Raw genomic sequence first — 22285 nt, 5'->3', positions numbered from 1 at the left:
CCCCTCCTCCTCTCAATTTCTCTGTCCAGTAATATTATTGTTATTCAATAACATATAGCCATCATATGCTATCCGATTACATTATACTGTTACATTATCCAATAGTAAAGAATTTAAAAAATCTTTTTAAAAAAAAAAAGGGAAACCTTCCACCTTCTGTGCCCCACAGCGCCCCTGGGTCCACACTCCCAGAGGGATAGAGAATGGGAAAGCTGTCAGGGGAGCGAGGGGATATGGGGCTGGGGGGTGGGAATTGTGTGGAGTTGTACCCCTCCTATCCTGCGGTTTTGTTAATGTCTCCTTTCTTAAATAAATAATTAAATTTCAAAAAGGGGGGAGTGGGTGGTAGCGCAGCAGGTTAAGGGCACGTGGCACAAAGTGCAAGGACCGGCGGAAGGATCCCGGTTCGAGCCCCCGGCTCCCCACCTGCAGAGGGGGCGCTTCACAAGCAATGAAACAGGTCTGCAGGTGTCTGTCTTTCTCTCCCCTCTCTGTCTTCCCCTCCTCTCTCCATTTCTCTCTGTCCTAACAACAACAACAGCAATAACAACAGCAACAGTAACTACAACAATAAAACAAGGGCAACAAAAGGGAATAAATAAATAAATCAAAAGGGGAGTCAGGCGGTAGCGCAGTGGGTTAAGTGCAGGTGGCGCAAAGCGCAAGGACCGGTCTAAGGATCCCGGTTCGAGCCCCCGGCTCCCCACCTGCAGGGGAGTCGCTTCACGGGTGTTGAAGCAGGTCTGCAGGTGTCTGTCTTTCTCTCCCCTTCTGTCTTCCCCTCCTCTCTCCATTTCTCTCTGCCGCTGGACAGAAACACAGCCTCAGGGCCGCCTGGCTGGTGTGTCGGCTGACCCAGGGCCGCAAAGGGCCGGGGCTGTGGGTGGGCCGCACCGACGGAGCAAGGGGACAGTGTCCCTGGGGCAAGGCACCAGGCTCCCCCACGGGCCCTGCCTCAGTTTCCCTCTCTGTCCAGCACCGCCGGAGCCGGGGCTTCCTCTGGGGACGCCCCTCCCCAGAGAGCCTAGACACCTGGCTTCCGTGGTCTTTATTGAGGTGTGCGAGGAGGGTGGCAAAGGCTGCCCCGCTGACCCTCAGTGTCCCCTCTGGCCCAGGCCTCCCGACAGGGACTGTGGGGCCCAGAAGTTCCAGGGGCCGTGACTTTGCCGGGGTCGATCGGTGATCAGTGATTGATCATAAGGAAGGCACTGGTTTGAGGACTCCAGGGGGTCCCCCATGCTGCCCCGAAAGGTCTAGGGGGCCCCAGTCCCAGCAGCCGCAAGCCGCCTCCTCCAGGCTGTACTCCAGGTGGCCAAGGAACCCGAAGCCTTTGCTGGTCTTTGGGGTCCCCTGAAACGCCTGCAGGGTGGGGGTGTTGGGCCAGCAGGTGGCGGCTAGGAGATGCTGGGGGGCAGGCGGGCGGCCGCTGTCTTCTCCACCACGAAGCCATAGTTGTACTGGAGTGGGGGGGGAGTGAGAGGTGAAGAGGGGGGACCCCAGAGACCCGCCGCCTGCCCCGGACACCTGCGGGGGACCCACCTCTTCCTCAATGTCGGCCAAGGACTTGATGGTCAGCTGGGCAAAGGCGGAGAAAGCCTGGGGGTGGGAGGCCAGTCAGGGAGGCCCCGGCCTTCACCCCGAGGGGTCCCCCCCCCTCCAGCCGCCAGCTGCCCCTCCGGACACCCCGTGCTGGGCGGATGTGTCCCGGCCCCTCACGCTGCTGGGGGACCCCGACTTACCAGGGAGCCACAGCTCTTGCCCTCGAATCTGGGGTGCAGCGTGAAGGGAACGCCGTCCATGGCTGGGGAACAGGGGGCAGGGACAGGCCGTGTTGTGACAGACTGACGGGCCAGGAGGCGGCCCAGTGGTTAGAGCAGGCCCATGGCTGGGGACAGCCACCACCCTCCCCCAGGGGCCCCGGCAGGACAGACCGTGTTGTGACAGGCTGACGGGCCAGGAGGCGGCCCAGTGGTCAGAGCAGGCCCATGGCTGAGGCACAGGGAGCAGGGCTGGGGACAGCCGGCTTGGGGGCAGCCTGCACCCCCTCCCTCCCTGAGGGGCCCCGGCAGGACAGGCCGTGTTGTGACAGGCTGACGGGCCAGGAGGCGGCCCAGTGGTCAGAGCAGGCCCATGGCTGGGGACAGCCACCACCCTCCCCCAGGGGCCCCGGCAGGACAGGCCATGTTGTGACAGGCTGACGGGCCAGGAACCCGCCCAGTGGTTAGAGCAGGCCCTGGGTTCGAGCCCCAGCACCACGAGGAAGCCACAGGACCAAAAACAAACAGAAACAAACAAATAAAAAAAAAAACCTCAGGCTCTGATTTTTCTGGGGACTTGTAGGAGCTGTGAGAGTCACTGGGGGGCTCTGGAGACCCCCGCCCCGGCCCCTGCCTCAGTTTCCCCATGCTCACCAGAGATGCCATAGAGGCTGGAGGCCTCGTAGATGGAGTCCTCTCTGCGCAGGGTGGACGCCCGGGAGCCCAGGCGGGACAGCGTCCTCTCGGGGGGCCGCGCCTTACTGGGGGGGGGCACGGCTGGGTCAGACCACCCCCCTTCCCGGACCCCGACCCCCTGCCCCACAGCCCCCGGGCCCGGCTCACCTGGGGGCGTCCAGGCACAGACCCTGCAGGTCTCGGGCGAGCCCCCGGGGCTTGGGCACCGGCCGGGGGGCTTTGCTCTTCCGGCACCAGATGGCGAAGCCGCCCATGTCCCTGCGGGGGGGGGGGGGCAGTGGGGGCTGGCTGGGGGCCCGACCCGGGCGGGAGCCTACCCCCCACCCCAGCTGTCCCGGGGAAACTGAGGCCTGCCCCTCACCCGACCCGCAGGAATCCTGGCACTGTCTTGGTCTTGCCCGAGATCCGCACGTCAAACACGGCCGTGTCAGCCGCCCCCAGGGGCACCAGCTTCACACACATGCGTTTCTTCTTGGACACGGAGGCCTCTGGGTTTGGGGGGGGACAGGGGCGAGAAGCAGTGAGAACCATGGGGGCAAAGGGGCCCCCAGAGGCAGCTTCCATGGGGGCCGTTTGAAGGGAGACACTGGGGCGGTGGTCCTATTACCAGAGGTCTAGGTACGGGAGGGGACTGCAGATCAGCCGGTGGCCCGGGCTGTTCTGGGGGGCTGCGGACAGACTTGGGGGGCATGAAGTGGAGTGCTGGGTGGGAGTCCCAAGAGGAGGGGTGGCGACGAACAGACAGGGCTCGTCCAGGACCAGACGCCAGGACGCCAGGACGCGGCCAGCTCCGAGTCCTCCATGGGCCTGGGGTGCCCCCGTCCCCCCCCCCCCCGGGTTCCTGGGCTCACTGGCGTCCAGGGGGTCGCACACGGGGGAGAAGCCGGGCGGGAGGGGGCTCCGGTCCACCAGGATCTGCATCTCCGCCACCACGTTGTCCAGCGGGTTCTGGGGGGCAGAGGGATGGCAGGGGCACCCCAGCTCGGAGCTGTGTCCGGGGGGGCCGGTGGGGACCTGCCACCTCCACGGGGTCCCTGCTATGTCGGGGTCCCCGGCCGCCCAGAGCTCAGACACCCGCCCCCCAGAATCTGGGAGACCCTGACCCCCATTATCACCCCGGGGCAGGTGGGGGACCCCGGGAGACCATGACCCCCAGAATCTGGGAGACCCTGGCCCCCATTATCGCCCCGGGGCAGGTGGGGGACCCCGGGAGGCCATGACCCCAGAATCTGGGAGACCCTGGCCCCCATTATCGCCCCGGGGCAGGTGGGGGACCCCGGGAGACCATGACCCCCAGAATCTGGGAGACCCTGGCCCCCATTATCGCCCCGGGGCAGGTGGGGGACCCCGGGAGACCATGACCCCCAGAATCTGGGAGACCCTGGCCCCCATTATCGCCCCGGGGCAGGTGGGGGACCCCGGGAGACCATGACCCCCAGAATCTGGGAGACCCTGGCCCCCATTATCGCCCCGGGGCAGGTGGGGGACCCCGGGAGACCATGACCCCCAGAATCTGGGAGACCCTGGCCCCCATTATCGCCCCGGGGCAGGTGGGGGACCCCGGGAGACCATGACCCCAGAATCTGGGAGACCCTGGCCCCCATTATCGCCCCGGGGCAGGTGGGGGACCCCGGGAGGCCATGACCCCAGAATCTGGGAGACCCTGGCCCCCATTATCACCCCGGGGCAGGTGGGGGACCCCGGGAGACCATGACCCCAGAATCTGGGAGACCCTGGCCCCCATTATCGCCCCGGGGCAGGTGGGGGACCCCGGGAGGCCATGACCCCAGAATCTGGGAGACCCTGGCCCCCATTATCACCCCGGGGCAGGTGGGGGACCCCGGGAGACCATGACCCCAGAATCTGGGAGACCCTGGCCCCCATTATCGCCCCGGGGCAGGTGGGGGACCCCGGGAGACCATGACCCCAGAATCTGGGAGACCCTGGCCCCCATTATCGCCCCGGGGCAGGTGGGGGACCCCGGGAGACCATGACCCCCAGAATCTGGGAGACCCTGGCCCCCATTATCGCCCCGGGGCAGGTGGGGGACCCCGGGAGACCATGACCCCAGAATCTGGGAGACCCTGGCCCCCATTATCGCCCCGGGGCAGGTGGGGGACCCCGGGAGGCCATGACCCCAGAATCTGGGAGACCCTGGCCCCCATTATCACCCCGGGGCAGGTGGGGGACCCCGGGAGACCATGACCCCAGAATCTGGGAGACCCTGGCCCCCATTATCGCCCCGGGGCAGGTGGGGGACCCCGGGAGACCATGACCCCAGAATCTGGGAGACCCTGGCCCCCATTATCGCCCCGGGGCAGGTGGGGGACCCCGGGAGACCATGACCCCAGAATCTGGGAGACCCTGGCCCCCATTATCGCCCCGGGGCAGGTGGGGGACCCCGGGAGACCATGACCCCAGAATCTGGGAGACCCTGGCCCCCATTATCGCCCCGGGGCAGGTGGGGGACCCCGGGAGACCATGACCCCAGAATCTGGGAGACCCTGGCCCCCATTATCGCCCCGGGGCAGGTGGGGGACCCCGGGAGACCATGACCCCAGAATCTGGGAGACCCTGGCCCCCATTATCGCCCCGGGGCAGGTGGGGGACCCCGGGAGACCATGACCCCAGAATCTGGGAGACCCTGGCCCCCATTATCGCCCCGGGGCAGGTGGGGGACCCCGGGAGACCATGACCCCCAGAATCTGGGAGACCCTGGCCCCCATTATCGCCCCGGGGCAGGCTCGGGAGCCCGGGCGCCCCACCTCCAGGCTGCCCAGCGGGCAGGTGCACAGGAAGTAGCCGGCTTTCTGCGCGAAGCTCTTGCCGAAGCCGGCGGGCGCGCCCTCCGCGGTGCAGGTGATCTGGGGGTTGTGGGGGGGTGGGGGGTGGGTCAAAGGTCAGCGGGGTCAGCGGGGTCGCCACCCACCCTGCACCCCAGTCCCTCCCAGCCCGCCACCCCGACGGCACTCACAGCGCTGAAGCCCCGCGGTGGGGGTCCTGACGCCGACGCCCAGGCCAGAGCGGCCAGGGGCAGCGTGTCGCCCCCGGACCCGGGTTCCATCCCGGACAGACAGACTAGACGGTGGGGCAGCGACCCGAATTCAGACAGGGAGGACGGACTACAACTCGGAACTACAACTCCCAAGGGGCAGTGCGAGGGCAGGTGGCGCCCGGAAGCCACGAGGGCGCATGCCCGCAAAACCACAGACCAATCGTATGGGGAGTTCCGTAGACACGCCCTCGTACGTCATCCAGGTGCGCCACGGAACGTCGTTTGCGGAAAAGCTGCCTCGGTTCCCTGACCACGCCCAGGAACATCGCCGGAAGTGTGGCGCCCCGCTACATCCGGCCGAACTACGTTGCCCAGAATTCCCAGCGGGTGAGCCGCTCCTCAGGACGCATGCGCACCGTCGACCGCCGCAACATTTTTGGTGGGGAAAAGAGCAAAATACGCAGAAATTCTAGTTCCCGGAATTCGTCCCCTAAGGAGCTGCTCGTGGGTTGTGCAACTATAGAGTAAAAGAACGACAAATATGGACCGTCAGGAACCTGGGGGGGGGGGTTCTTATCACAATTAATTTATTGATTTTAATTTTTCAGAAACAATAAGATTATTTAGCAGCTAACCCGCAGATGGAAGAGGAAAATTAGAGCACTGCCACAATGTGCATGTCTCTTGCTTTCTTTTTCATTGCATATGTATTTCACTTGTTTTATTTTTACCTGCTGAGCTCTGGCTGACGGCGGTGCTGGGGACTTGAACCTGGGACCTCGGAGCCTCAGGCGGGAGCGTCTGTTTGCAGAGCCGCTGTGCCGCCTCCTCTCATCTTCATTTCTCTAATATCAGGAAATATATGTATATTAGGATCTTTACACTTTTGTTTATTTATTTTTATTTAAACATTTTTTTAAGTTTTTTTCTTAATTTTTTTAATATTTATTTTCCCTTTTTGTTGCCCTTGATTTTCATTGTTGTTGCAGTTATTATTGTTGTTGTGATTGATGTCGTCATTGTTGTTGGACAGGACGGAGAGACATGGAGAGAGGAGGGGAAGACAGAGAGGGGGAGAGACAGACAGACACCTGCAGACCTGCTTCACCGCCTGGGAAGCGACTCCCCTGCAGGTGGGGAGCCGGGGACTCGAACCGGGATCCTCACGCTGATCCCTGCGCTTTGCGCCACGTGCGCTTAACCCGCTGCGCCCCCGCCCGACTCCCCTGTTGTTATTATTATTCTTTTAATAATAACAAAGGTGAGGCACACTCGGCCCTGCGCCTTCCCGCCTGCGGCCGCTGGGTGGCAGCATGGGGCCGACCTGGGCCCGGTTGGTTCTCGCGGTCCTGCATCCTCAGCCTCCGGGGCTCCAGGAGCAGACCCGGGTTCCTTTCTCTCCTTCCTTCCTCCCTTTCTTTCTTTCTTTCTTTCTTTCTTTCTTTCTTTCTTTCTTTCTTTCTTTCTTTCTTTCAGGGGGTAGTTCATAGACATCAGGGAGGCCTCCCCTGCCTGGGACCCCAAGCTTTGCACCAAGGAGAACGACTATTGGGGTCCTGGTATCTGACCAAGACCGGCTTTATTTTATTTTTAAAAATGTGTGTTAATGAGAAAGAGTAGATACAGAGGGAAAGATATCGAAAGGGAGAGAATGAGCCCAGAGCCCTGCTGAGCCCGGGCTGCTGGTGGTGCCGGGGATGGAACCTGGGGCCTCGCGGTCTCAGGCGGGAGAGTCTGTGTGCAGAACCATTATTATTATTTTTTGTTGTTGTTCTTATTATTAATATTATTATTATTATTTCCCAGAGCCCTGCTGAGCCCGGGCTGCTGGTGGTGCCGGGGATGGAACCTGAGGCCCCGCGGTCTCAGGCGGGAGAGTCTGTGGGCAGAACCATTATTATTATTATTTTTGTTGTTCTTATTATTAATATTATTATTATTATTTCCCAGAGCCCTGCTGAGCCCGGGCTGCTGGTGGTGCCGGGGATGGAACCTGGGGCCTCGCGGTCTCAGGCGGGAGACTCTGTGTGCAGAACCATTATTATTATTTTTGTTGTTGTTCTTATTATTAATATTATTATTATTATTTCCCAGAGCCCTGCTGAGCCCTGGCTGCTGGTGGTGCCGGGGATGGAACCTGGGGCCTCGCGGTCTCAGGCGGGAGAGTCTGTGTGCAGAACCCCTGTGCTGTCCCCCAGCCCTTTCCATTTCTTTCTTCTGCTATTTTTGCTGTCGGGTTCCACTCCTGGTGAAGTCCTTTTTTTTTTTTTTTTTTTTTTTTACTGCATGGGCCCCTCCAGCCCGGCTTTTTTTTTTCTTCAATTCTTTTTATTTATTGGATAGAGACAGCCAGAAATCAAGAGAGAAAGGGGGTGATAGAGGAGACAGACAGACAGCCCAGCTTTACCACTCACAAAGCTTTCCCCCTGCAGGTGGGGACCGGGGGCTCGAACCTGGGTCCTTGTGCATTGTAATACATGCGCTCAACCAGGAGCATCACCACCCAGCCCCGTGAAGTCCTTTTTTAATATGATTTTTATTTATTTATACCCTTTTGTTGCCCTTGTTTTTATTGTAGTTGTTGTTGTTATTGATGTTGTCGTTGTTGGATAGGACAGAGAGAAATGGAGAGAGGAGGGGAAGACAGAGAGGGGGGTAGAGGAAGACAGACACCTGCAGACCTGCTTCACCGCCTGGGAAGCGACTCCCCTGCAGGTGGGGAGCCGGGGGCTCGAACCCGGATCTTTAAGCCGGTCCTTGCGCTTTGCACCATGTGTGCTTAACCTGCTGCGCTACCGCCCGACTCCGTTTTTTGTTTGTTTTTAAGATAGAAGGGTTGAGAGTGACAGCCCCGGCTGAGTGCTCTTGTCACCACACACAAGGACCGGGTTCAAGTCCCTGGTCCCCACCTGCAGGGGGAAGCCTCCCGAGTGGTGAGGCAGGGCTGCAGGGGTCTCTCTGTCTCTCTCCCTGTCTCCATCTCCCGCTCCCTCTCATTCCTTCTCTTCGATCGAGCACAGAGCGGGCAGACAGCTTGCAGAAGGTGACGTGAAATGAGACGACAAGGCGCGGACCTTGACCGGGGCTGAGAGTTTCATCTGCGGAGTCGTGACGGGGGCTCAGGGGCCGGCTGACCCTCAGGCTCCTCTCAGTCCTCTGGAGACGCACCAGGCCAGGGTCCCGGGACCCCCGCCCTCCTCTCAGCGCCGAGCTCTGCTCCTGCGGGGGGCAGTGACGCACAAGAGGGGGGACTGGGAGGGGCTGTGCGGGGCAGTGGGCAGCGCCCCCCTTGGTGAGTCCCTCGGCCAGGCTGGACCCCTGAGCTGGACTGGGAGGGGCCGCTGAGAAAAGCAGGTTCCAGCTCTAGAGAGTAGGGGGCGGGGAGCAGGGTGCTGGGGGTCATCAGCTGGGTGGGGGGCACAGGCAGGGAGGGTCCCCACCTTAGCTGGCCCAGGTCACCTTGGCCTTCTCCCAAGTCCTGCCTCAGGCTCCGGATCTCTCCTGGGGCCCGGGGGGGGGAGTGCGAGCAGGCCAGGGGGCGTCTCTCCCACTGACTGCGCCCTCCCCTCCTCGCCTGGACCTCGGTTGGAAAGGTGGGGACCGGGAGTCGGGCGGTGGTGCACTGTCATGAGGGTCCCGGTTCGAGCCCCCGGCTCCCCACCTGCAGGGGAGTCGCTTCCCAGGCGGTGAAGCAGGTCTGCAGGTGTCTGTCTTTCTCTCCCCCTCTGTCTTCCCCTCCTCTCTCCGTGTCTCTCTGTCCTAGCCAACAACAACGACATCAATAACAATAACAATAATAACTACAACAACAAGGGCAACCATAAGGGAAAAAATATATATTAAAATTTTTTTAATTAAAAAAAAGAAGAAAGAAAGCTGGGGACCCCTCCAGGTCCTCCCCAAAGATTCCTGCCTGGTCCCGCTCCCCAGACCCCGCCCTTGCGCCCCGCCCCCGGATCCTCCCAGCCTGGTCCCCGCCCCCGGCTCCTACCAGACTGGCCCCGCCCCCGGCTCCTCCCAGCCTGGTCCCGCCCCCGGCTCCTCCCAGCCTGGCCCCGCCCCCAGCTCCTCCCAGCCTGGTCCCGCCCCCGGCTCCTCCCAGCCTGGCCCCGCCCCAGGCTCCTCCCAGCCTGGCCCCGCCCCCACCCCGCTCCTCCCAGCCCGGCCCCGCCCCCAGCTCCTCCCAGCCTGGCCCCGCCCCCGGCTCCTCCCAGCCTGGCCCCGCCCCAGGCTCCTCCCAGCCTGGTCCCGCCCCCAGCTCCTCCCAGCCTGGCCCCGCCCCCGCCCCCCGCTCATACCAGCCTGGCCCCGCCCCCAGCTCCTCCCAGCCTGGCCCCGCCCCCGCCCCGCTCATACCAGCCTGGCCCCGCCCCCAGCTCCTCCCAGCAGCCGACCACGCCCCCTCACCCTCCACGTGTCTCAGCTGCTCCCTTTCCCTCTGAAGCTGCCACCTCTCTTCCTCCAGGTTTTCTTTCAGCTTAACCTAGGGGTGGAGGTTGAGGGACTGTCCATATTGGGGTCAAAACCAGCCCCTCCCATGCCACCCCCGCCCCACTTTCCTGCTCCAAGACTTTCCCAAAGGTCTGATCAGGATTTTAGAAATGTGAGTTTCCAGGGCCCCCACTGAGGTGATTAAGTTTCACACAACACCCCCCCCCCATGCCCTATGCCTATGAAAACTTTCCAGGCCTTCTGGGTAGAGTCCCAGAAAACGTAGAGGTGTCCTCCAACCCAAACCGAGAACATGGGGGGGACAGGACACACTTCCTGATCAGTCAACTGAGCAGTAGAAGTTTCAAGGCCCCCCATGTCGGGATTTGGCGGAGGTCCCAGAGTTTCCGGGACGCCATGGGAGGGACACAGCTTGTCCTCAGATCAGGCAAGAGACCCATGTCAGCGCTGACATGCCGGGCCGGGGATGGGGCACCCTGGGGTGCTGAGTGGTGGTCCCTGGGGGGGGCTCCAGGGTGGCCCACCCTGTGTGCAGGGCCCTGTGGTCTGCCGGCTGTCCTGACGCTCCTGCTGGACAAGCAGGTGGACATGGACAGGCCGATGGCCAAGAGCAGCAGGAGCAGGAGTCAGGCCACCACAGCCTAGGGCTCTGGGGGCCGCCCTGCCGCCTCCCCTCTGGGGGCTCCAGCAGACGGTCCCAGGGGTCGCTCGCCATGTGCGGGGTCTCCAGCCCGGGCTGCACCGGGGGCTGCGGAAGCTGCTGGGACCTTCCTCTCCCCCCACCCGGCCCCCACTTTCAGTTTTAGTTCCCGGAAAGCGCTTCTCTGCACCCCCAGTGCTGGGGGGGCTGTGGGCGGGGTTCCAGCCGGGCAGCCCCGGGGTGCGCCTGCAGGGGTGAGGAGGGGTCTATGGGGGGCTGTCTGGGGACCCCCCTCTCACGCCCCGCCCCCCAGTGACGCTCTTCCCGGGACCCCGCCCCCCTCAGGCCCCCATCTTCACAGGCCCCCGCCTCTCGTGAGCCCTCCCCTCTGCAAACCCCACCCTGCTGGAGCCCCCCCAATGCAAGGGCCTAGCACAAACCCGCCCCCATACAAACCAGGACTAAGTACAGCTCCGCCCTGTGCCCCCAGGCCTGCGGGACCCCCCAAGGGTGCCCCATCCCCCATCTCAAGACCCCAGCAGCTCCTCCCCCAGCCCTGGCACTCCAGCCCCCAGGACCCCTTTCTCTCCTAAAACCCCCTCTTCCCCCCCAAAAAAAAACAACTAAACTAAAAGAGAGACCTGTGCACCCGCCTCATTGCAGTATGGGGGTGATTGACGGCAGCTGGGGCGTGGACAGGGATGGGGCGATTTATAGGGATTCAGCAGGGATGGGGGAACCGTCGGGGGCCAGTGTGCAGGGACCAGGTCCCTGTGCTTTATTCTACCAGAGCTCTGCTCGGCCTGCGGTGCTGGGGATTGAACCCGGGACCTGAGAGCTTCAGGCGGGACCATCTCTTTGCAGCACCACTGTGTTGTCTCCACCGGCCTCCAGTCCTTGATTCTTATTCAGTGATCTTTTCTTTTCTTTCATTTTCCCAGAGTCCTGCTCAGCTCTGGCTTCTGGTGCTGCAGAGGATTCAACCTGGGACGACTTTAGAGCCTCAAGCGGGAAAGTCTGTCGGCATAACCATTATGCTATCTACCCCCACACCTCTGAGTCCATTTTTATTCCAACCTTTAATTAATTTATTTATCATTATTATTTTTTGTCTCCAGGGTTATCACTGGGGCTCAGTGCCTGCACCACGAATTCACTGCTCCTGGAGGCTATTTTTTCCCTTTTGTTGCCCTTGTTTATTGTTGTTATTGTTAATGCTGTTGTTGTTGTTGGATAAGACAGAGAGAAACGGAGAGAGGAGGGGGCGGAGAGAGGGAGAGAAAGACAGACACCTGCAGATCCATTTCACCGCCTGTGAAGCGACCCCCCTGCAGGTAGGGAGCCGGGGGCTTGAACCGGGATCCTTATGCCAGTCTGTGCACTTAACCCGCTGTGATACTGCCCGCCCCCCAACTTTTATTTATTAATAAAAGAAGCAGAACGGTGGGTGGTCCTGGAGGTGGCGCAGTGGATAAAGCACTAGACTCTCATGCAGGAGGTCAGGAGTTCGATCCCCTGCAGCACATAAACCAGAGTGATGTCTGGTTGTTTCCTCATATCTTTCTTTTACTTTTCTTATATTTATTAATTTTCCCTTTTGTTATCCTTGCTGTTTTTTGTTGTAGTTATTATTGTGGTTATTGATGTTGTTGGACAGGACAGAAAGAACTGGAGAGAGAGGAGGGGAAGACAGAGAGGGGGAGAGAAAGACAGACACCTGCAGACCTGCTTCACCGCCTGGGAAGCGACTCCCCTGCAGATGGGAACCCTGGGGCTCGAACCGGGATCCTTCCGCCGGTCCCGCTGCACTACTGCCCAACTCCCACATAAAATCTTTTTTACATAAAATATTTTAATAAAAAAATAAAATCCATTTAAAATAATAATAGAAACAGAGTGTCCCACAGGCACAGCGACGGTGGGGCTTGAACCCAGGGCCTCAGGCTTGAGAGCCCAGCGCTGTTGTGTCTGGCCCCCTCTCCTGGCGGCTGTGTGTCCTCTGGGAGCCGCTCCTGGAGAGGGCCGGGGGCCCCTGTTCTTCTCGCAGCGGGGCGGGTGGACACATACACTCAGCACTCACAGCACCAGCTGCAGCACTTGCAGACCAGGAACAGCAGGGCCAGGGCCCCCAGGACTATGATGGCCCACCCCCAGGCGGGTAATCCATGGTCGCCCTCTGAGCTCTCCTTCAGCCTGGCAAGAGAGAACAGTGGCGGCCTCAGGAGTCCAGCCGGCGCCCCCAGGACCCCCTCCCCACCGGGCAGAGCCCCCACTCCCTCTGGTGCCCCCCCAAGGTAAAGGCCCCGACTCCAACCAGCTGAGCACAGGGCAACCCAGGCCTTGGGGTGACGGGGGCGGGGTGCACAGGGCAGGGTGGGGGTAGAGGTGGGGAGGGGCACGCAGGGCAGGGAGGAGGGTCCCCACCTTAGTTGGTTCAGGTCTTCGTTACACTGTCCCAGTTGAGATGTCAGGATCTCGTCCCTTCCTGGGGGGCGGGGACAGCGCGGAGGCGTGTCTCTCGGATGGCCACGCCCCTCGCCCGGGCCTGCTTCTGGCCTCAAGCCCGCCCCCGCCCCACCCACCAGCCCCCTGCCCACCCTTGGAGATCCAGCCTGGTCCTTCTCCCCAGACCCCAATCCTGGGGCCGTACCTGCCCGTCCGCCCGCCCAGCACCTGTGCCCTGAGCCCCTGGATGCGTCCTAACAGGGAGCCCGGCTCCGCCTCACTCACTCTCGTGCTCCTCCTCTCGCCTCCCCAGACTCTGCAGCTGCTCCTGGAGCTGCTGCTTCTCCTTCTGCAGGTTCTGCTTCTCCACCTGCAGCTGCTGCTTCTCCACCTGCAGCTGCTGCTTCTCCTTCTGCAGGTTCTGCTTCTCCACCTGCAGCTGCTGCTTCTCCTTCTGCAGGTTCTGCTTTTCCTCCTGCCGTTGCTTCTCCTTCTGCAGGTTCTGCTTCTCCTCCTGCAGCTGCTGCTTCTCCTTCTGAAGGTTCTGCTTCTCCACCTGCAGCTGCTGCTTCTCCTTCTGGAGGTTCTGCTTCTCCACCTGCAGCTGTTGCTTCTCCTTCTGCAGGTTCTGCGTCTCCTCCTCCTGCCGCTGCTTCTCCTTCTGCAGGTTCTGCCTCTCCTCCTGCAGCTGCTGCTTCTCCTTCTGCAGGTTCTGCGTCTCCTCCTCCAGGTGCTGCTTCTCCTTCTGGAGGTTCTGCTCCTCCTTCTCCAAGGTTTCCTTCAGTTTAACCTGTTGGGGGAGGAGGGCAGATGGGGGAAGAGTCCGAGTTGGGGCCCTGTCCCTTAGGGTCTTAGCAGCAGCCCAGAGTAGAGTCCCCTGCCCACAGCCTGGTCAGCGGCTCAGGACCAGCCCCTGCTTCCCCCACCCCCACAGCCCGGCACCGTCACCTCCTATCTCCCAACAACTCTTTCCCTCATAGTCCGAGGTGGTTAGAGCCTGGGATGAGACTTTCAGTCCTTCCTCCCCCAACAGGGGAGGATTAACCCCCCCCCCATACACCCAACAGTGGGAGAATTTTCCAGAACTTCTGGGATAAAGCTGAGAGTATGTTTGAGCCAAGCTCCGGACCCAGTGGCCTCCCAGGATAAGTCAACTGTATGGTGGGTGTTTCAAGGCCCCCCACCCGAGGACAGAGTGGCAGTTTCATGGAGGCTGGGGAGGGAAGAGCAGGGAGCTTCTCCCAGGCCTGGGGAGTCCCCATGTCACCCCAGGAGAGATTCTGCTCCCAAGATAATCCCAGGGGAGTTTGAAGTCCCTCACCAGCACCCCAAAGGATGGAGACTCCCCTTAATCTTTTTGGAGGATTCTGAGCCCTCAGATTCAGGGTTTGGGGAGTCTGAAGGCCCAGGCCCCCACCCCCATCCCCACCCCCACCCAGTAGGAAGAGCATTTAAACACCCCCAACCCTGGGATGGGGGGCAGGCCCAAGACAGGGCCTAGGGACAGCTTCAAGGCCTCTGTGACCTCCACCCCCAGCCCCTACCGTCAGCCAGGCTGGCTCCGGGTTCAGGCCTTACCAGAGTGGGGCTCCAGGCATCCGGCTGAGAGGTGCCCACACACTGCTCCTGAGGGCAGGGGCTGAAGGCCTTGATCCCGAAGACAAGGACGAAGACAAGCAGGATGAGCCCCACCAGCCCCACCGTCCACTTCACCAGAGGGGGTGTCAGACTCCAGTGGCCCATGATCCCCAGTGCCTTCTCTTCCCTGCACAGCGGAGAGTAGCGGGGTGGTCCCATCTCTCCGACTGTGGCACCAACTCTGTGGGTTAAATAGGCTGTGCATCTGCCCTTCTGGAACCTTCTGGGCCCGCCCCCTCATGGCAAGTGACTCAGAAGCCAGCTTCCAGCTTCCAGCTTCCAGTTTCCAGTTTCCATTTCCCATGGGGGGTGGGGCTATGACCTAAGCACTGAGAACATTTCTGTGAGTCACATGGTGAGGTGCTGGGAGGTGCCTGACAGGAACAGGGCAAGGACCCAGCAGCCATGCCTGGAGGCCTCGGAAATCCCGGGGCTTTAAGTGGGTCCCCAGATTGGAAACTGAAGCTGGGAGGAGCCTGGTCGACATTGGAGGGCCTGTTGGGACCCACAGCCAAGTCCAGGGACTCTCATACCCCTGGAGGCCTTGGGAACACTCCTTCAAGACACCCCCCACAAGGGTTCTGGGCTCTGCCGGGCCTTCAGCCTAGGAGCCTCCATATTGTGGCCGGAAGCTGGCATGTGAGTGAAGACGTGGGCCCCGGGGGCCCTGGAAAATCTGGGGTCATTCAGTGACCTCCAGGGCCCTGACCCCCCGCCCCTGCCAGATTCCAGGAAGCCCAGGCCAAGGCCAGGATCTGGGTCAGCCCCTCCCAGCAAACACCCCTTAGCCCAGAGCCCTGGCCACAGGGGAGGCACTGGGCCCTGTGAGGAGCCCCTTATTAAGCAGCACCCCAGATTGTCAAGGGCCCCACACTCAGCTGAATGCCCCCCACCCCACTGACACGCAGTCTTTTGTGTCCTGGGACAGGTGGGCCCATGGCTGTCCCATGGTGTTTGGCATCTTGCTTTGGGCTACCATGTCTCTCATGTGATCTGTATCCACACTGTGTGGGCCAGGGCGAGTCTCAGTGGTCAGAGCAGCAGTTTCACCGGGTGGGCAGCCCTGCGGCTGAGCCCTGGCACCACATGGGAGCACCATGTGTGAACAGAGGGAGCTCATGCATGGTGGAGCTGGACAGTGGGGACTCACCCCCCCACACACTCTCTCCTCTGAAAGCCAGTCATGTGTCAGTGTCCTGGAAATGGGGTCTGCGGGCGGGCAGGGGGCTAGCAGCATCCCATGAACTGTGCATCACCAGAGGCCCCGTGGGGAAGGGTTCTGCACCCCTGTGTGGGAGCTGGAGGAGTGGGCAGAGCGCAGGGTCACTGCTGATGGCCACCCCATGTCCAGAGGGACCCAAGGTGTCAGCAAAGCCCTGCTGCAAGTCTTGAACCCGGAGGCTTGCGCTTGGTAATGTGTGCTCTACCAAGTGCGCTGCCTCCACCGTTTGAGATGGACGGACTGACTGACTGTTTTACTGATGGCAAAGGCACACCAGGAGGGCTCCCTGAGGGTGAGAAACGGGCACCAGGGAGGGAAACCCCTCCTCAGAAGCACCAGGAGCAGCCTCTGGGAGCCCCCCTCCAAGGCCTCATTGCAGCTTCTGGAGATGGGGGTTAGGGGGGTGCTGCCCGGCCCCCTTCAGGGCCCCCGCCCCCCAGGTCACCCACTGAGCTGTGCTGGGGGTCTTGCTGATGGTGAGGGGTAGAGGGTCTGGGCGAAGGGCATGGAGGGGAGAATAGGGGGTGGGGTCTCCCGACTCAACCGCTCCCACCCTGCACTCTGACACCCTCTTGTTCAAATCCTGGTCTTCTCCTGTGGAGGAGGGGCGCGGGGTCCTGGCCACGCCCTCATCAGGATCCCGGAGGACAGTCCTTGCTAGGACCACCCTGGAGTCCTCGGTGCCACCCCCCAGGCCCCCATTCCTGCCAGGTCCATCCCTTCTTCTTACCCATGGCCCCGCCCCCGAGACTCCGCCCCAGTGGGCGTGGCCAGCGCTAGGGAGCCATGCGGCCCCGCCCCGCGCCACCCTCAAGCCCCTCCCTTCGCCAGTAGTTAGACAAAGCAGGCAGCTTCCAGCGGTCCTGGGTCCGAGGGGCGTGGCCAGAGCAGCAGAAATATGTCGGAGGGGGGGCAGTAACCTAGCCTTTACCCTCCTCCCCCCCCACCAGCCCCTGGGTGGTGGTGAGGTTGTGGAGGAGGGCGGGGTCAGAGGAGGGAGACATGACACCTGCAGTCAGGTGAGGACTTGTCCCCGTAAGGCTCTTTATTTCCTGGATTCTGAGGCCCTCAGGGGGAATCTTTAAAAAAAATTTGGGGGGAGTCGGGCGGGTTAAGCGCACATGGCGCCAAGCACAAGGACCGGCGTAAGGATCCCGGTTCGAGCCCCCGGCTCCCCTCCTGCAGGGGAGTCGCTTCCCAGGCGGTGAAGCAGGTCTGCAGGTGTCTGTCTGTCTCTCCCCCTCTCTGTCTTCCCCTCCTCTCTCCATGTCTCTCTGTCCTAGCCAACAACGACGACATCAACAGCAATAATAACTACAACAACAATAGAAACAAAAAGGGCAACAAAAAGGAAATATATACATAAATATTTAAAAAATCTTTTAAAAAATTTCAAATTTTATTCAACCGTGACAGCAAATAGCAGGTGCCCCCTCCACCTCCCACACCCAGGCCATTCGGTGCCCCAGACGCTGCGCAGACCAGCCAGCCACACAGAGAACCGTGTAATCCAGGTGTGACCTATGGGGACAGCACAGCAGACATGAGGGGACTCGGGGTGACAGGCCCCACACCTTCCGCAGGACCCCCCTCCCCCCTCCTCCTTATATGGCCCTAAGCCCCGCCCCTCAGCGAGCCACTCCCCAGAAACCCTCCCGGAGCCCCGCCCCAGCCCCGCCCCTCCGCCACACACCTGTCCGAAGCCCCGCCCCAACCTGCCCTCACCTGACCCAGAACCCTCCTCACCTCTGACAACTGGGGACTCCAGGTCAGGCGGCCGTCAGAATCATCAGGATCCCTGCGAGCGAGACCAGCCAGGTGCAGTAGGAGGCCCGCTCACCTGCCGAGGAGGCCAACTTGTTTCTGGGGGACAGAGTGGGGCAGGGGTCAGGTGGGCCCCACCCCAGGAAATCCACCCCCACCTCCTCCAGCGCTCCAGGTAGGGAGTGGACAGGGGCAAGGCTGGACTCAGGGGGTCGCCCTCAGCCGGACTGGGGAGGGGGTCCCGGGATTTGAGGGAGGCAGGGTGTTGACTGGGGGAGTCACAGGGTGGGGGGATGCATGGGGGGCTCCAACCGTAGCTGCTGCAGCTCCTCCTGGCTGGCTTGAAGCTGCTGCCTCAGATTCTGCATCTCACCTGGGAGGTGTGGGGACACGGCGACCTGACCACACATCACCTGGGCCCACCCGCACTGGCCCCGCCCCAACCCCGCCTTGGAGGTGCAGGGCGCCCCCGCCGGCCCTCCCCCGATTCCTGCTCTCCAGACCCCAAAAGGAGGCCTCCTGGTGTCAGCCCGCTCTGCCCGCCCCGCCCCTCTCGCTCTAACCCCGCCCCTCAAGCGCTAGCCCCGCCCCTCTCGCTCTAATCCCGCCCCTCAAGCGCTAGCCCCGCCCCACTCTCTCTAGCTCCGCCTCCTGCCCCTCCCCTGCAGCTCCCGGCCCCGCCCCAGCCCTGCAGCCCCAGCCCTGCAGCCCCTGCCGCTGCTCACCCTCCCGCTCCTGGCCACGGGCCTTCTCCTGCTCCAGCTCCTCCTCCTTCTTCTGCAGACTTTCCTTCAGGCTCTCCTGCCGCAGACACAGGCGAAATAGAGGCCGGACGTCAAGCCCCTTCCCAGGGCCCAGAATCGCAGTCCCCGGGGTCTGGGGGGCTCAGGTGCAGTGTCCCCTGCACCCCAGTCCCTCTCTCCCAGGACCTCCTCGGATTGTGAGCCCAGAAATGAGTTTCCAGACCCCCCCCCCACAGCAGACACTTAGGCACCTCCCCCACATCCCAATCCCTAGAGAACATCCCAGATGCTCTGGGCTGGGACCCCCAGGAGAAGGATGAGTCAGTCAGCTGTGCAGTGGGAGTTTCAAGCGTCCCCACCCCCAGGATGGAAGTGGAAGTTTCATAGCGCCCCAGGATAATAGTGGAAGGAAGGACAAGTTCTTCTTGAAGAAAAAAAAAGAGAGAGAGAGAAAACGAGATAAGAACGGTCCGGCAGGTGGCGCAGTGGATACCGTGTCGGACTCTCAAGCATGAGGTCCTGAGTTCAACCCTGGGCAGCACATGGACCAGAGTGCTGTCTGGTTCTTTCTCTCTCTCCTCGTATCCCTCTCATTAATAAACAAATTATATATGTATGGAACACACATTACAGTGTACAAGGACCCAGGTTCAATTCCCCGGCCAAGCTTCACGGGTAGTGGACCAGGGCAGCAGGTGTCTGTCTCCCCCCTTAATTTCTGTTTCTATCCAATAAATAAATAAGTAAATAAATAAATAAATACAATTTGAAGGGAGAGAATGCAGAGCGATGGGTAGCATGATGGTTATGCTGAGACCCTCCTGCCCGAGGCTTCAAAGTCACAGGTTCAGTCTCCCACACCACCATAAACCAGAGCCTGGTAGTGCTCTTCTTGTAAAAAAAAAAAAAGGGGGGGGTGGTCGGGCTATAACGCAGCAGGTTAAGCGCACATGGCGTGAAACTGGCGTGAAACTCGAGGACCGGCATAAGGATCCCGGTTCGAGCCCCCGGCTCCCCACCAGCAGGGGAGTCGCTTCACAGGCGGTGAAGCAGGTCTGCAGGTGTCTGTCTGTCTCTCTCTCTCTGTTTTCCCCTCCTCTCTCCATTTCTCTCTGTCCTATCCAACAACGACATCAGTAATGATACTAATAACCACAACAAAGGTAACAAAGGGCATCAAAAGGGAAAAAATAGCCTTCAGGAGCAATGGATTCCTCCGAGCCCCAACAATAATCCTGGAGGCAAAAGAGAGAGAGAGAGAGAGTGGGGGAGGGGGAGAGAGAGAGAGAGAGGAAGCAGAGTTAACCAGACAAACCCCTGTGGGAAGATCCAGCAGATAGGATAATTGGGTCTGGCTGGGTGGCTCAGGGCCTGGGGGAAGATCTCCCAGCCTGTGGGGACTCAGGCAGCCAGGCCCCAGCCCCAGGTGGAAGCAGGCTATGGGCGCTGTGAGGACACCCTCCTTTCCCTCAACGTCAGAACAACTGTTCTCTCCACGTTCCTCGAACAGATGGCTCTTGAGGGTCCACTGAGGGTCAGTGTTCCTACCGGAACTTCTCGTTTGTAACATTCTCAGGGGCTGGGGCGGTCCCCATGTCACCCCCAGAGGAGGCCTCCTCCCCAATATGGTGCCAAGGGGGTCTCTGCACCCTCCCCAAGAGGACAGTCAACAGATGTCTCAGCCCCCCTCCAAGATGGTACCAGGGAAGTTTCTAGGTCTCCCAAGTGGTGCCCGGGCGAGTTTCTAAGCTCCGCATCTAGTGCTCGAGGGAGTTTCTAGCCCCCCCCTAGAGCCCAGGGGGAGTTTCTGGGCCCCCCACTTTGGTGCCATGCGGAGTTCCTAGCCCCCTCATCCCCCAGGCAGTACCAAGGGGGCTCTGTGTCCCAGGGAGAGCCGCCCCCAAGGGAGTAGCTATCTCCCCACACCAGCACCTGCCCAGATTAGCCTCTCCGGGAATCTGAATGGCCGCCCCCTCCCAGGTAAACAGACGGGGGAGGGGTGCGGGAGTCTGCACCCAGGGGGCGCGGGGCGGTGCCCCCCTCACCGCAGTCCTGTTGCTGGCGGCCAGGAGCCCCTTGGTGTCCGCCAGCGTGTCCTGGAGCCTGGTGAGATGCTGCTGTACCAGCCACGTCTTGTTCCCGCACTGCTCCTGGACCCCCGGGTGCCCCCTGCCGACCTGGACCGCCAGGACGACGATCACCACCACCGCCAGCAAGAAGAGCACCGCCGCCACCGCCACAGCCGCCAGCATCCGGGGCCGCGTGCAGACCCGCTTAGGGCCCCCCGGCCACTCAGCCTCCTCCACGGGCCCCAGCCACTTGTGCTCGCCCATGGCTGCTCTGCTCGGCCTCTGGACGTCCGGGCCACAGGGGCGCCTGCCACCTTCCCGGCCCGCCCCTCATTACCATGAGCCCTGACCCTGGCCTGGGGCTGGGACTTTTGGTTTCAATTTCCCGGACACTGCTCCCATTTGCTCCTGGGGTGGGGAGGGGGCGGTGCAGGGGAGGGGCAGGCCGAGCCATGTCCCCTGGGGCGCGGGTTGAGCCCTGGCCCCTAGAACCTGACACTGTCCAGGCTGGCCCCGGGGAGCTGGAGTGGGGTTTGGGGGGCAGGACGGGGGTGGAGGGGGGTGGAGGGGGCTCCCACAGTCACGAGAAGTCAGCCCAGATTTCTGGCCCTATAATCTCAACCACGTTTCCTGCAGGAAGTTCGGCTTCCTGGCCACTCAGAGGTGGGGCTCAGGGCTCAGCACACGGGGGGGGGGGGGGGGGGGGGGTTTCCACTGGTGGTGGAGCAGGGGTCTCTCTGTCTCTCTGTATCGCTCCCTCCCCTCTCAATTTCTCTGTCTCTATCCAAAAAGAGAGACAGAGAGAGAGAGAGAAGGCTGTTAGCTCCGCCCCAAGGAGTAGGTGTCAGGAATAGGAATATTCAAACTTTCAGGTAAGTGTCCCTGCACACGCCAGATGAAGAACACGGCCCCTTCAACACAAGGGCTGAGCCCTCAGATTCCTGAATACATTCCTGAACACATATGTCACGACCCACGTCCAGACTTGGAGTGACATTCGATTGCAGTTAGAATGTTAAAACACCTAGTGAAGTGTGAAAATATCCCTTTGAATTCGAAGTGTTAAAATAGTTATCTAAGGTGGTCCGGGAGGTGGCACAGTGGCTAAGGCACTAGACTCACAAGCATGAGGTCCTGAGTTCAATCCCTGGCAGCACATGTGCCCGTGATGTTTGATTCTTTCTCTCCTATCATTTTTCATGAATAAATAAAATCTTAAAAAAATAGGTATCTAAGTTTGACCCCTGAACAAATATGTTATGACTTATGCCCAGACTTAGAATAGAATAATATTAATGTATAAGGACTGTGAAGTTAGAATAATATTCAAGAGTGTACTTAGAATATATATGGGAGTCGGGTAGGCGGTAGCGCAGCGGGTTAAGCGCACGTGGTGCAAAGCCCAAGGACTGGCCTAAGGATCCCAGTTTGAGCCCCCGGGGAGGACCTGCAGGGGAGTCGCTTCACAGGTGGTGAAGCTGGTCTGCATGTGTCTGTCTTTCTCTCCCCCTCTCTGTCGTCCCCTCCTCTCACCATTTCTCTCTGTCCTGTCCAACAAAGACATCAATAATAACTACAACAATGAAACAACAAGGGCAACAAAAGGGAAAATAAATAAATATTTTTAAAAGAATATATATAAGAAGTGTGAGAATATTTTTTTAAAATATTTATTTTATTTATTTATTCTCTTTTGTTGCCCTTGTTGTTTTATTGTTGTAGTTATTATTGTTGTTGTCATTGTTGGCTAGGACAGAGAGACATGGAGAGAGGAGGGGAAGACAGAGAGGGGGAGAGAAAGACAGACACCTGCAGACCTGCTTCACCGCCTGGGAAGCGACTCCCCTGCAGGTGGGGAGCCGGG

General features: G+C 60.7%; 3 protein-coding genes and 1 long non-coding RNA gene across 5 annotated transcripts; 1 reads left to right on the top strand and 3 right to left on the bottom strand.

Annotated features, from left to right (window-relative positions):
• Positions 1-1033: 1033 nt before the first annotated feature.
• Positions 1034-5588, bottom strand: MVB12A (multivesicular body subunit 12A). The gene is made up of 9 exons (XM_060182407.1): positions 5428-5588; positions 5219-5317; positions 3305-3401; positions 2815-2941; positions 2601-2711; positions 2412-2518; positions 1740-1801; positions 1540-1596; positions 1034-1457 (listed from the first exon to the last, which is right to left on the bottom strand). The coding sequence occupies exons 1-9, from the start codon at positions 5515-5517 to the stop codon at positions 1395-1397; spliced, it is 813 nt and encodes a 270-aa protein (XP_060038390.1). The 5' UTR covers positions 5518-5588; the 3' UTR covers positions 1034-1394.
• Positions 5589-11758: 6170 nt separating this feature from the next.
• LOC132535657 (uncharacterized) lies at positions 11759-12958 on the top strand. The gene is made up of 3 exons (XR_009547375.1): positions 11759-11874; positions 12300-12501; positions 12635-12958. It is a non-coding gene; the product is annotated as an uncharacterized LOC132535657 (long non-coding RNA).
• On the bottom strand, positions 12373-14855 carry LOC132535650 (UPF0746 protein DDB_G0281095-like). Of its 2 annotated transcripts, XM_060182398.1 has the most exons (6): positions 14564-14855; positions 13584-13775; positions 13271-13520; positions 12965-13025; positions 12635-12733; positions 12373-12501 (listed from the first exon to the last, which is right to left on the bottom strand). In XM_060182398.1, coding segments are annotated over exons 1-6 (822 nt in total). In that variant the 5' UTR covers positions 14783-14855; the 3' UTR covers positions 12373-12500. The 2 variants fall into 2 exon arrangements, with proteins under 2 accessions (XP_060038381.1, XP_060038380.1); XM_060182397.1 differs by having other exon boundaries at positions 13271-13775.
• A 2368-nt stretch (positions 14856-17223) lies between these two features.
• Positions 17224-20786, bottom strand: LOC103122620 (huntingtin-interacting protein 1-like). The gene is made up of 5 exons (XM_060182416.1): positions 20398-20786; positions 18335-18410; positions 17922-17982; positions 17592-17708; positions 17224-17366 (listed from the first exon to the last, which is right to left on the bottom strand). Exons 1-4 carry the CDS (start codon positions 20683-20685, stop codon positions 17615-17617), a joined length of 519 nt encoding a protein of 172 aa, XP_060038399.1. The 5' UTR covers positions 20686-20786; the 3' UTR covers positions 17224-17366; positions 17592-17614.
• Between the last annotated feature and the right edge of the window lie 1499 nt (positions 20787-22285).

The sequence above is a fragment of the Erinaceus europaeus genome, chromosome 23 (assembly GCF_950295315.1).
Source record: "Erinaceus europaeus chromosome 23, mEriEur2.1, whole genome shotgun sequence".
NCBI classification, from domain to species: Eukaryota; Metazoa; Chordata; class Mammalia; order Eulipotyphla; family Erinaceidae; genus Erinaceus; species Erinaceus europaeus.
This window is presented reverse-complemented; position numbering and strand designations above follow the sequence as displayed.

Excerpts from the sequence above, each read along its gene's own strand:
- LOC103122620 (XM_060182416.1), bottom strand. The coding sequence starts at position 20,685 with ATGGGCGAGCACAAGTGGCTGGGGCCCGTGGAGGAGGCTGAGTGGCCG. Across the intron at positions 18,411-20,397 it reads CCGCCAGCAACAGGACTGCG|GAGAGCCTGAAGGAAAGTCT; the intron begins GTGAGGGGGGCA and ends TGTCTGCGGCAG. Across the intron at positions 17,983-18,334 it reads CCGTGGCCAGGAGCGGGAGG|GTGAGATGCAGAATCTGAGG; the intron begins GTGAGCAGCGGC and ends CACACCTCCCAG.
- LOC132535650 (XM_060182397.1), bottom strand. The coding sequence starts at position 14,782 with ATGGGACCACCCCGCTACTCTCCGCTGTGCAGGGAAGAGAAGGCACTG. Across the intron at positions 13,776-14,563 it reads ATGCCTGGAGCCCCACTCTG|GTTAAACTGAAGGAAACCTT; the intron begins GTAAGGCCTGAA and ends CTCCCCCAACAG. Across the intron at positions 12,734-12,964 it reads GAAGACCTGAACCAACTAAG|GCTGAAGGAGAGCTCAGAGG; the intron begins GTGGGGACCCTC and ends CTCTCTTGCCAG.
- MVB12A (XM_060182407.1), bottom strand. The coding sequence starts at position 5,517 with ATGGAACCCGGGTCCGGGGGCGACACGCTGCCCCTGGCCGCTCTGGCC. Across the intron at positions 3,402-5,218 it reads GCCCGCTGGGCAGCCTGGAG|AACCCGCTGGACAACGTGGT; the intron begins GTGGGGCGCCCG and ends TCTGCCCCCCAG. Across the intron at positions 1,458-1,539 it reads TGGCCGACATTGAGGAAGAG|TACAACTATGGCTTCGTGGT; the intron begins GTGGGTCCCCCG and ends CCCCCACTCCAG.